General features: G+C 50.7%; 1 protein-coding gene across 1 annotated transcript in view; it reads right to left on the reverse strand.

Moving 5' to 3' along the window:
• Positions 1-13,094, reverse strand: part of SCHIP1 (schwannomin interacting protein 1) — a 95,648-nt gene that overhangs the window by 71,420 nt on the left and 11,134 nt on the right. Inside the window, exons 2-3 of the mRNA XM_064720771.1 lie at positions 5,835-5,899; positions 4,902-4,982 (exon numbers count right to left, since the gene is read on the reverse strand). Coding sequence (XP_064576841.1) covers positions 4,902-4,982; positions 5,835-5,899 — 146 coding nt within the window. The remainder of the gene's footprint in view (positions 1-4,901; positions 4,983-5,834; positions 5,900-13,094) is intronic.

Consider the following 13,094-nt stretch of genomic DNA (forward strand, 5'->3'; position numbering starts at 1 on the left):
CGCTCGCTGGATGCTGAGGGAACAAAGGGTTTCAGATCATTGCGGTTGGGGGATCCCGTGTTTTGTTTTCCTGTCTGTGTAAGGAAAACGTGGAAATATCTCTGTAGGGTTTGTCCAAGGATGACTGGGAGTATTTAGGATATTTTTGAAGGAGAAGCGGGGAATTCTGCAGTGGTTTGGCGCTGCAGGTGCTCACGCCACGCTCGCTGGATGCTGAGGGAACAAAGGGTTTCAAATCATTGGGGTTGGGGGATCCCGTGTTTTGTTTTCCTGTCTGCGTAAGGATCACGTGGAAATATCTCTGTAGGGTTTGTCTAAGGATGACTGGGAGAATTTAGGATATTTTTGAAGGAGAAGCAGGGAATTCTGCAGTGGTTTGGGTTGGAAAGGACATGAAACATCATCTGGTTCCAAACTCCTACCACCTTACACAGAGTCCAACCCAATCCCAAAACCCATGGAAGTGATTTCAGCTGAGGCCATCCAGAACTTTGAATTCCTCCTACATTCCACTATCAAAATTAAAATATCCATTTGTCCATTTAAAGAATTAGCAACCTTCTACATCTTATTTTTATACCACGTTTCAGATTATAATTCAGATATGACTGGAATTTGAGACCCAGAGCAGTATCATGGAATTATGGAATTCCAGAATGGTTTAAGTTGGAAAATGTCATCTCATTCCATCCTCTGCCATGGGCAGGGACAATTTCCACTATCCCAAGGTGCTCCAAACCCCATCCAACCTGGCCTGGAACAATTCCAGCATCCACAACTTCTCTGCAGGATTAGCTCCTTGTAGGATTTTTAAACAATTGAGGGTTTATTCACTGGGATGAGCAGTATTTACATATTTATAGTTACATATTTATAGTTACATATTTATATCTACATGTATTTCTATTTTAAGAGAATAGAACTGAACTTAAGCCATAATTGCCCTCTTAGACGGTTCCCTGAAAATGGATTATTTTATCTGGCTTTTATCTGCATGACTAAAAGCATAAAAGACACTGGGTTTTAATTTGAAACTTCATGTCCTTTTAATATTTTAATATGCATTAATATTTGAATGGGCTGTAAGTGAGGCAGTTTTCTGGATGGAGGCAATTCCTGTGCCAGGGCTGGAGGATCCATGCTGGGAGAGGCTCCAGAAGGAATCCTGGACTCTGATAAATATGTGGGGAAGTTGAATTATTCAAAATCAAGACTTCCAGAATAACCAACCGCAGGGGAAACTCTGTATCATGTAATGTACAGCAAAAATGAAAATTATTCTAGAATTCAAAGAGAGGATTGATTTAGGATACGAGGAAGGATTTGTTTCCCATGAGGGTGGCAAGGGGGAGATTCCCCACCCCTAAAAATACCTCAAATCAGGGGTAATGTGCCCTTATTGATGCCATCCCTGCTGAGAGCTGGACTAAAAATTCTTTGAAGGTCCCTTCCAACCCGGACCATTCCAGAATTCCATGATTCTGTGGCGTTTGGAAGTTCAGAGCTCATTCCCGGAGCCCCGGGCTGAGCATCCCTCCCTTGCCTTGCGCTAGGTGTCAGCGTGTGCTTGGCTGAGCAAATCCCGAGCAAATCCCGCTCCTCCTGAGCAAATCCTGCTCCTCCCGAGCAAATCCCGCTCCTCCTGAGCAAATCCCGCTCCTCCTGAGCAAATCCCGCTCCTCCTGAGCAAATCCCGCTCCTCCTGAGCAAATCCCGGTTCTCCCGAGCAAATCCCGCTCCTCCTGAGCAAATCCCGCAAATCCCGCTCCTCCTGAGCAAATCCCGCTCCTCCTGAGCAAATCCCGCTCCTCCTGAGCAAATCCCGCTCCTCCCGAGCAAATCCAGCTCCTCTGAGCAAATCCCGCTCCTCCCGAGCAAATCCCGCTCCTCCCGAGCAAATCCCGCTCCTCCCGAGCAAATCCCGCTCCTCCTGAGCAAATCCCGCTCCTCCTGAGCAAATCCTGCTCCTCCTGAGCAAATCCCGCTCCTCCCGAGCAAATCCCGCTCCTCCTGAGCAAATCCCGCTCCTCCTGAGCAAATCCCGCTCCTCCCGAGCAAATCCCGCTCCTCCTGAGCAAATCCCGCTCCTCCGAGCAAATCCCGCTCCTCCCGAGCAAATCCCGCTCCTTCCCAGCAAATCCTGCTCCTCCTGAGCAAATCCTGCTCCTCCTGAACAAATCCCGCTCCTCCCGAGCAAATCCCGCTCCTCCCGAGCAAATCCTGCTCCTCCTGAGAAAATCCCGCTCCTCCTGAGCAAATCCCGCTCCTCCCGAGCAAATCCAGCTCCTCCTGAACAAATCCCGCTCCTCCCGAGGAAATCCTGCTCCTTCCCAGCAAATCCAGCTCCTCTGAGCAAATCCCGCTCCTCCTGAGCAAATCCCGCTCCTCCTGAGAAAATCCCGCTCCTCCTGAGCAAATCCTGCTCCTCCTGAGCAAATCCCGCTCCTCCTGAGCAAATCCCGAGCAAATCCTGCTCCTCCCGAGCAAATCCTGCTCCTCCTGAGCAAATCCCGCTCCTTCCTCCTGAGCAAATCCTGCTCCTCTGAGCAAATCCCGCTCCTCCCGAGCAAATCCCGCTCCTCCTGAGCAAATCCCGAGCAAATCCTGCTCCTCCCGAGCAAATCCCGCTCCTCCCGAGCAAATCCCGCTCCTCCTGAGCAAATCCCGAGCAAATCCCGAGCAAATCCCGAGCAAATCCCGCTCCTCCTGAGCAAATCCCGAGCAAATCCCGCTTCTCCCGAGCAAATCCCGCTCCTCCTGAGCAAATCCCGCTCCTCCTGAGCAAATCCCGCTCCTCCCGAGCAAATCCCGCTCCTCCCGAGCAAATCCCGCTCCTTCCTCCTGAGCAAATCCTGCTCCTTCCAAGCAAATCCCGCTCCTCCCGAGCAAATCCCGCTCCTCCTGAGCAAATCCCGAGCAAATCCCGCTCCTCCTGAGCAAATCCCGCTCCTCCCGAGCAAATCCCGCTCCTCCTGAGCAAATCCCGAGCAAATCCCGCTCCTCCTGAGCAAATCCCGCTCCTCCCAAGCAAATCCCGCTCCTCCCGAGCAAATCCCGCTCCTCCCGAGCAAATCCCGCTCCTCCTGAGCAAATCCCGCTCCTCCCGAGCAAATCCCGCTCCTCCTGAGCAAATCCCGCTCCTCCTGAGCAAATCCTGCTCCTCCCGAGCAAATCCTGCTCCTCCCGAGCAAATCCCGCTCCTCCTGAGCAAATCCAGCTCCTCCGAGCAAATCCCGCTCCTCCCGAGCAAATCCCGCTCCTCCCCAGCAAATCCCGCTCCTCCCGAGCAAATCCCGCTCCTCCTGAGCAAATCCCGCTCCTCCCGAGCAAATCCTGCTCCTCCTGAGCAAATCCTGAGCAAATCCCGAGCAAATCCTGCTCCTCCTGAGCAAATCCCGCTCCTCCTGAGCAAATCCCGCTCCTCCTGAGCAAATCCCGCTCCTCCCGAGCAAATCCTGCTCCTCCTGAGCAAATCCCGCTCCTCCCGAGCAAATCCCGCTCCTCCCGAGCAAATCCTGCTCCTCCTGAGCAAATCCTGCTCCTCCTGAGCAAATCCCGCTCCTCCCGAGCAAATCCCGCTCCTCCCGAGCAAATCCCGCTCCTCCTGAGCAAATCCTGCTCCTTCCGAGCAAATCCCGCTCCTCCTGAGCAAATCCCGCTCCTCCCGAGCAAATCCTGCTCCTCCCGAGCAAATCCCGCTCCTCCCGAGCAAATCCTGCTCCTCCTGAGCAAATCCCGCTCCTCCTGAGCAAATCCCGCTCCTCCTGAGCAAATCCTGCTCCTCCTGAGCAAATCCTGCTCCTCCTGAGCAAATCCCGCTCCTCCCGAGCAAATCCCGCTCCTTCCCAGCAAATCCCGCTCCTCCTGAGCAAATCCTGCTCCTCCAGAGAAAATCCCGCTCCTCCAAAGAAAATCCAGCTCCTCCCGAGCAAATCCTGCTCCTCCCGAGCAAATCCAGCTCCTCCTGAGCAAATCCTGCTCCTCCTGAGCAAATCCCGCTCCTCCTGAGCAAATCCAGCTCCTCCCGAGCAAATCCTGCTCCTCCTGAACAAATCCCGAGCAAATCCCGCTCCTCCTGAGCAAATCCCGCTCCTCCCGAGCAAATCCTGAGCAAATCCTGCTCCTCCCGAGCACAGCATCCCTGTGCTGCACCCCTGAGCAGGAATTCTGCACTTCCAGGGCTGCTCCTGCCGCGGAATCCCTGGGGAATTGATGTTAAATGGGAAAATTGGCACGGAAAAGGCTCCGTGCTGCCCTTCCCTCCTCAGGATTCTCTGCACACAGGGAAAAATCCAGCAGATTCCCAAATATTCATGAGTTACACTGAGGAAATGACAAAAAGAGTGCAACACTGCTGTGTAATATTTAAAACTTGGTGCAGAGGGAATCTGTGTGATTCTGTGACTCAGCCCAGGATGGTTTGGGTGGGAAAGGAATGGAAATCCCACCCAGGACAGGGACAGCTCCCACTGTCCCAGGTGCTCCAAGCCCCATCCAAGCTGGCCTTGGGCACTGCCAGGGATGCAGGGGCAGCCCCAGCTGCTCTGGGAATCCATCCCAGCCAGGAATTCCCAATTCCCAATGTCCCACCCATCCCTGCCCTGTGGCACTGGGAGCCATTCCCTGGCTCCTGTCCCTCCCCAGCTCTCTTGAAGCCCCTTTAGGCACTGGAAGGCCACAATTTGGTCACCTTGAAACCTTCTCTTTTTTCTAGGCTGAACAGCCCAAATTTTCCCAGCTCCACATTCTTAAACCTAGAGAACTTTTCCAGTTTGCTAATTGGAAGCTCTTTTATCCAGTTACACAGCAATCCAGGATGGATCCAGGGTGGATCCTGCAGCTCAGGAATTGGACACCCCCAGCTGCACTCCAAGGCAGACCCAACACTTTTCCTTACTCACATTTTCACTTTGGATTCCAGGGGCTGGAGGTTGATAGGATATTCCTGGATATTGTTTTCTTCATCCATGGCGAGCTGGTGGCTGTGGGAAAGAAAAGGAAATGAGTTTAACGTGGTCCAGCCTGACATTCCTGCAACCCTGGGAATGAATTCCCTACTCTGGACAAGAACAAACAAGAGCTGCTGCTCAGAAGGCGTTGCTGTCTTTGGAGGAAGTTATCTGGACCTCTGTGTCCACTCCCAATAAAAAAATGGGAATTTGGATCCAGTTTTCCAGTGAGAATCTGCCTGAATCCTTGTTTTAAATCTCCCAGCTGCCACAGCTCCAGGGACAGGCACAGCCAGCAAAAGAGCTGCTGTAAATTAAATAAAAACAAAACAAAACAAAACAAATCCTGGTAGATCTAACAGATATTCCTGCTCAATTCACTTCCATCCCCACGGCCACGCTGGAAAAGCTGGAGAGGGAAATGGAAAGGAACAATGGGAATGCTGGCAGCAAATGAGTTACAGCAGCAAAAGCCACATGGTGGGGGTGAGGAGTAAATTCTTTGTAATAAATGATGGCCAAGGAGTTGCTGCTGGGAACTGATGGCTCGAAGAAAGGAATCTGAAAATGCTGGAATATCCAAATCCAGCATCTGGGAACACTGCCCTGCATGGAGCAGCAGCAGGGATTGAATGCAGCTCCTGGCAGGGAAATTTGGGAGGTCAGACCCCGACCTGGGGAGTTATTTTGAGACTTTGCTGGCACTCAATGATATCATTGTCAGAAATTGTCCTCTTGTAACTAAAAATAGGGATTGTTAGTGGGAGAAAGGCAAAATTTGGGATAATGTCTGTCACAAAGAGGATCCCTCAGCAAAGGGTTCACACCTTGGAAAACCCATTTCCCTTGCTTATGGGTGAGGTATTTTGGAAAAGGCACATTTACCTTTGGAGGGAGTCTTTGCCATCATTGACCTGTTCCAGGCTGTGCTGGAGCCTCCTGAGTTCTTCCTGCAAGGAGAGAGAGAGAAAAAATACATTTTTACGGGAAGCCCTTGGAGATTCCCTCTCAGCCTCAAGACAAACCAAGTTTTGAGTCAACCCCAAAACAAAACCAATCCCTCAAGTGCCTCCTACAAGATTTTAAACTCAAAAATCCATAACAATGACAAAGAAACCAATATCATATTGATAATCCAGGAAATATCAGAGCTACAAAAATAATACAGAGAGTAAAAGAGAGGAGTTTTCTTTCCCATTTTGGATGAGTTTGATTCCCGAGATGCTCCTGGGAATCTTTGTTCTATTCAGGCTCTTAATGAAGAGATTTCCAGCCTGCACCAGTTCCTGTTCCAGCAGTTTGATGTGGCAGATGTGGAGCTGGGAATCCCCACATCCATGGTAATTCCCAGGAAAAATCCATCCCTGGCGTTCTGCACAGAAGCTTGGCTTAAAAACTGGAATTCTTCTGAGGCACGGCTCGGTTCAGAGATAACCACACAACCTCTCCTTCTCCCACATTTTCCCTCTGGCAGTTTTTGCAGCCTCCTCCAGAGCTGGGTACAGTAATTTAGAATGTGAAAACAATTTGCAGTTGACTTTATCCATAGCTCAGGGTGCCAAGAGCTGCCTGACTTCCATAAATCACTCCTGGTGTTTGACATCATTTTCCATTAACCCCAGGGTGAAGACTGAGCAGAGAACAAAAAAAGCAAAAGGCAGAATTGGTCGTGATGTTTTTGACAATTCCGAATGAAACCTCACTGGGCAGAGCCTGTAAAAGCTGGGATAAAAGGCAGCTCTGGAGGGGGCACAGCCAGGTTTGCATAATTGGGAAGAGAAGGAGACAGGAAATCGATCCTAATTTCAGCCGGGCATCATTAAGCGCGGGTATCGAGCGGCGCTGCTCGCTGCGGGATTGATGGAGCTGCCCGTGGTGCTGAGCCCGGGGAAAGGGCCGGGATGCTGCAGGGACACCGGGGACACAGGGACAGCCTGGATGGTGCCACCCCAGCCCCGCACCCTGCCCAGAGCCACCCAGCTCCAGGAATTCCATTGGAAGCCATCCACGCTCTGCTGGAAGCCAGGATGTAAATGAGCCTGGCTGGTCGTATCCTATGCAAGCTGTTACAGCTCCAGAGCTCAGTCCCAAGGGGACTGGGTGCCAGAAGCCAGCTCGCTCTCAGACCAAGGCCGTGGGTCAGCCCCTAGCAAGCAGGGAATATTCAGCTCTTAGTGATCAGGCAGCTCTTGTGATTTCAGCTTTGCTTGCTAGGTAGCTTTTCCCTTGGCCTAAGGCTCCAGCAGAGGGTAGAGAGAGGAGAAGCAGAAGACGCTGGCTGTTCCACGAGTATGGCTTTATTGGAGGGGTCCGTGAAGGGTCTCAGCTCTTCTTCTTCCCAGTTAGTAGGGGTACAGTGTGCTACTGTTATACCCTTGGCCTGGATCCAATCCTGACCAATGGCAAAGGTGTTAGAGTGACCATAAGTGACCAATAGTAGGGTTTAACACAATATTGCCTTCCATGGCTATAGGGATAAGGTACAAGGCAGATGTCCCTGGAGACAGGAAACTTCTTTGCTGCTGTGTCAGCATTCTATTCTCCAAGGGGCCCTGGCTAAACCTGAGGGGTTTACTACAAGGATGAGTTACGGGGCCTCTCTGAGCCCGGATAAAACAAAAATATTGTGAAACTCCCTGGGCTTTTCTTTTCCCTCCTCCGGCTGCATACCTGGACAGGGCACAGAGACACTGAGGGGAAAAAATCCAGGAAACCTTGAGGAGCACACTCAGAGCAACCTGAAGTGTCATTTCCTAGTCCTTAACGTGCCTGTTCCATTTATCCATTAATTATTTTTCAGCCTGAGCATACCCAGCATCCTGGGTTTTGTTAATTTTATATTTTTTCTTTTTTTTATTGCTTCAATTGCACACACTTGAGTCTGGATTACTTTGGAGAGGAACACGAGGAGGTTGGAAAGCAGGCAGAGTGAATTCCAGCATGGCAGGGAGGGGAAGGCAGGGGGGAATCTCACATGACAGATCCATTTCTGAATTCCCAGGGGAAGGGTTTTCCCCAGAAAAAGCAGGGAGCTCTTTTTATAGCTCCTGAGCCTGTTAATTCTAGTGACAACAACAGAGGAGTGTTTGAAAACTGAAAGGAAATCTATTAATCCAATTTTCAGGATTCTTTTCAGTGTGGGGGAATGTCTGTAATCCTCACAAAAGAGGGATGAACTAGTTTGGGAATCAGAAAGTTCCTGTAAAAAGTAACAATCCCATCTATGAAAAAATATTATTTCCACAGTGTTTTCTTCCTGGGGTTTTAGGAGGAAAGCTGAGGAGTCTGGGGGATGGAGGAGGCTCAGGGGGCCCCTTGTGGCTCTGCACAGCTCCTGACAGGAGGGGACAGCCGGGATGGGAGTGGGATCTGACACCAGGGACAGGGACAGGAGATGTGGGATCTCAGCACCTCAGGACTGAGGTGCCACCGAGACCACCCTTGGGGGGCTCGGGAGTCCTGGAATGTTCCAGAAGTGTCTGGTGGCTGGACTTTGATCCTACACAGGAGACGACACCTGTATGAGGACAGGAGGGTTTCACCGGGGTGAATGGTGAAGGGATTGGTTAATTAGAGGGTGAGACACAGGGTTTAGGATTTCTGTACAGGGGGGTTTAGAGAAGTAAGATGGAGGAATTGGGGCGTGTCCTGTCCTTCTTCTTCTTCTTCTTCTTCTCCTCCATCTTCTGTGGTGATGGTGGCACTTTGGGATTGGTCATTACTGAAAGTGCACCGGGCAATAAGGGTGAAAGGTATTGGGGAAAAATGATAAATATTGTACACGTAACTTTGGGTATAAAGATAGGTGACTGTCCGGAGGGCAGCACAGTGTGCTCATGGCTGGCTGCTGAGCAGAGCTCTGTCGGGCCGAAAGAAAATCTTTTAGATAAACAATTAATAAACACAGAGACCGAAAGAAGAACTGAAGCCTCTTCTCGTCCTTTGATACGCGGGCTGCCCCAAGGCCACTCCGGGCCTTTCCAGGCCCTTCAAACAGCCGAAAACCGGACAAGGAGAGAGGGAACGGCCTCAGGCTGGGCCAGGGCAGCTCAGGGTGGGCACAGCAGGAATTTCCTCATGGAAAGGGGGCTCAGGCCTTGGCACTGCCCAGGGAGGGTTGGGGTGCCCATCCCTGGAGGTGTCCAAGGCATTCCTGGCAGTGGCACTCAGTGACCAGGTGGGGATCGGGCACTGGTTGGATCCTGGAGGCTTTTCCAGCCTCGGTGATCCTGGGATTCCGGCCATGTGCACAAATCACAGCACTGGAAAAGAGAAATCCCCTGCTAAGCGAGCACAGATGGGAGGAGGAGGCTCTGGAGCTGCTGAGCAGTGACATCTCCTCTCTCAGACCTCTCTCTCTCGCCTCTGATGGCTCCAAAGATGGTTTCAATTCCAGCGGTTGCTCAGCAACTGCATCCACGTGTGGCAGTGCTGCTCTTCACCTGGAGCAGGGAAACACAGATGGCTCCTCAGGAACAATGGATGGCTCCTCAGGAATAAACACCAGGATGGCTCCTCAGGACAATGGGGATGGTCCTCAGGAACACTGGGATGGTCCTCAGGAACATTGGGATGGCTCCTCAGGAACATGGGGATGGTTCCTCAGGAACATCAGGATGGCTCCTCACAAACAAACACCAGGATGGCTCCTCAGGAACATGGGGATGGTCCTCAGGAACACTGGGATGGTCCTCAGGAACATGGAGATGGTTCCTCAGGAACTCTGGGATGGTTCCTCAGGAACATTGGGATGGCTCCTCAGGAATAAACACCAGGATGGCTCCTCAGGACAATGGGGATGGTCCTCAGGAACACTGGGATGGTTCTCAGGAACATCGGGATGGTTCCTCAGGAACATTGGGATGGCTCCTCAGGAACACCAATATGGCTCCTCAGGAACAAGCACCAAGATGGCTTCTCAGACATACCAGGATGGTCCTCAGGAACACCAGGATGGCTCCTCACAAATATTGGGATGGCTCTTCAGGAACATCAGGATGGCTCCGCAGCAACCTTGGGGATGGCTCCTCCCAAACCTGAGCAGGGCCAGGAAACAGCGACAGCAACGAGGCACAAGTGCTCCTCCTCAAGTTGTGCCTCTGGTGCCCAGCAGCAGGAAAAGCCAAGGAAACTCAGCTGCAGGTGGAACTCCTCTCTCCTCCTTCCCACCAAACCAGTCTGGAACTCCATGGCGTGAGGCTGCCTCCAGTGTCTGTGGGGTGTGGAGATGCTGCTCATGCTGGAGGCTCGTGGGGCATGGAACTCCAAGGAAGCCTTGGGGCACACACTGAACATCATCCCAACCCTGGATCTGTTTCCCCAACCCTGGATCAGCTTTCCCAATCCTGGATCTGTTTTCCCAGTCTTGGATTTGTTTCCCCAGACCTGGATTTGTTTTCCCAGTCCTGGATCTGTTTTCCCAATCCTGGATTTGTTTTCCCAGACCTGGATCTGTTTTCCCAGCCCTGGATCTGTTTTCCCAGACCTGGATTTGTTTTCCCAGTCCTGGATCTGCTTTCCCAGCCCTGGATCTGTTTTCCCAACCCTGGATCTGTTTTCCCAGACCTGGATCTGTTTTCCCAGTCCTGGATCTGTTTTCCCAGACCTGGATCTGTTTCCCCAGCCCTGGATCTGTTTTCCCAATCCTGGATTTGTTTTCCCAGTCCTGGATCTGTTTTCCCAGACCTGGATCTGTTTTCCCAGTCTTGGATCTGTTTCCCCAGACCTGGATCTGTTTCCCCAGTCCTGGATCAGTTTTCCCAATCCTGGATTTGTTTTCCCAGTCCTGGATCTGTTTCCCCAGTCCTGGATCTGTTTTCCCAGCCCTGGATCTGTTTTCCCAATCCTGGATTTGTTTCCCCAGACCTGGATCTGTTTTCCCAGTCCTATTTAACACACTCAAACCCAAGCAGGTTTCAGGTGGCAGCTGAAGCAGAAGAGTTTGAACAGGGATTTTAATCCCCATCTCGTTCCATCCCCTGCCACACTTCCACAGCCTGGGATGCTCCTGCTAATCCGACACAGGGACTGGGATGTGCAGAACCCTTAAAATCAGCCCAGAGCTAAAATAACAAACATTTTCCCCTCAGAGGTCCCACTCCAAAGCCAAAGCAGGACCAGGGATCATTGCCAGGGTTTCCCAGCTCCTCAGTTATCCCATTCCCATTCCCTGGTGTGCTGTGGGAAGTGCTGGGCACTGAGCACAGAGCAGCTCTGGGTGTTGGACTGACAGAGTCCCCCAGCATCCAGCAGGGCCCTGGGATAAAGGGCATCCCAGGAAAACCCGAAATGCAAACAAAAACCAGCACGGGAAGCCCTGAGATGGAAACTGGTCACATTTTCAATCTGGAAAAGCAAAGAGCTCCACTGCTATGAATAATTCACAAACAGCCTCAGACAAATGATCTCAGGTCTGGAAGGAAATGGGAAAACCTCTGGAGGCTGCAGCTCTTTTTATTCCTGCCTGGTTCCTGCTGAAAGCTGTTTTCTCTGGGGTTATTTTTTAGTCTTAAAAAAAATAAAAATATATGGATATCTAAACAGTTAGGCTGGATGTTCAGAGAACACAGCAGACCCCAGAGAAATCCTTTCATTTTATTTCCATCTCTGGCTGGTGAATTATTCATTAACAGGGATCACGCAATGGGGAAAAAATTAAAAATTGGCAGATTAGTTTTCATTTGTTGACGTTAATTATTTAGTGTTCTTCCCTTTTATTAGAGGAACCACAGAGGGGGATTAGTCTTGTTCTGGCACTCCGAGTTTGCTCCCCAGACAACTCCCAAATCAGCATCGCTGAGGCTGCTTCTGTGGAAAATCCATGGGAATGTGACTGCAGGGCTGAGGTGTTGGGGCAGAGCTGGAGTTTGGAATTCCAGAGAAGCTTTTGGATATTCTCCCACAGCGCTTCATAAAAAAAACAGTCAGATGGGGCTTTATTTCCAAATATCACCCCGGCCATGGCATTAATGGGGATCTCATTAATTAATCTCACTGAGCTCAGCCACAAACACCCAACATTCCCATTGTAACAAAGAAACATCCTGATATTTAATGGGCAGTGGGAATGGAATTGTCTCAGGAGCAGTTTGGTTGGGATTGTGCAGCCTCAGCGCCCTGAAGAGCCAGAGGCAGGAGAAGTTAATCCCAAATGCTGGAGCCAGACTAAAACTGAGCTCAGCCTCCCAAATCCCTCCCTAATCCTGCTGCTCAGCTCACAGGAGCTGCCAGAGAACCCGTCCAACCCCTCATCCAATTTTTCTTCTGTCAAATGTCAGTGGCTGCTCCATCCTGAAAAGCTGGAAAAGCTTTGGTTCCTCCCAGCTTTTCTGCCAGGCAGCCACACAACTCCCAGGCTCAACCCTGATTTTTCTGAAATACTCTCCAAATGAAACCTGCCGCTCATTTATATAAAAATGTAGAAAATAATAATAAAATAATGATTGAAACCCCACCTGGCTTTGTGGGTGTCACCATTATGACCAAACTATACCTATTTCAAGATTTTTAATGAGTTCCTGAGAGATAAAACTGCTCCTGGTGCCTGAGAGCGAATAATCCCAGCTGAGCCTTTCCAGGGAAGTTCAATTCTTCAATCACAGGGCCCAAATCCCAGTTTTCTGCAGCAGCTGGTCCTGCTCCACTGAATTTCTGTGCTGGGAAATGTGAAGGTGACCCCAGGACCTGCAGCATCCTCAGTTCAGTCAGGTGGGCTCAGTTTATAATGAACTGAATTAAACAATCTTGCCTTGATTGGGTTAATTCTGCCCTCCCTGGCTGAGGTTTTTAGTGCTTTTTTACAGAAGGGGCCTTTTGCCAGTCCCAGTTTCCTGCAAACACACATCCCTGCGAGGATTTCAGACACATCCACCAGGACAGGAAATTAAAGGTCTCAGCTCCCAGACATCACAAGATCAGATCAAAACCCAAATCAAATCCCAGCGTTCACAAACAAAACCTGGGATAATGAAAGGAGGCCTGGCCACGGGGAGGAGGTGGAATTGCATCAGCTTTGCTGCCCTTCCAGGACTTTCTCCAGACTAAACCAAAATGCTGCATAATTGTTCAGAATAAAAGAACCCCCAAAAGTGACCAAACCCCCCTCCCTCACTGCCTGCTCTCCCTGCAGTCTCTGCCCGCAAGGAG

The sequence above is a fragment of the Zonotrichia leucophrys genome, chromosome 9 (assembly GCF_028769735.1).
Source record: "Zonotrichia leucophrys gambelii isolate GWCS_2022_RI chromosome 9, RI_Zleu_2.0, whole genome shotgun sequence".
NCBI lineage: Eukaryota > Metazoa > Chordata > Aves > Passeriformes > Passerellidae > Zonotrichia > Zonotrichia leucophrys.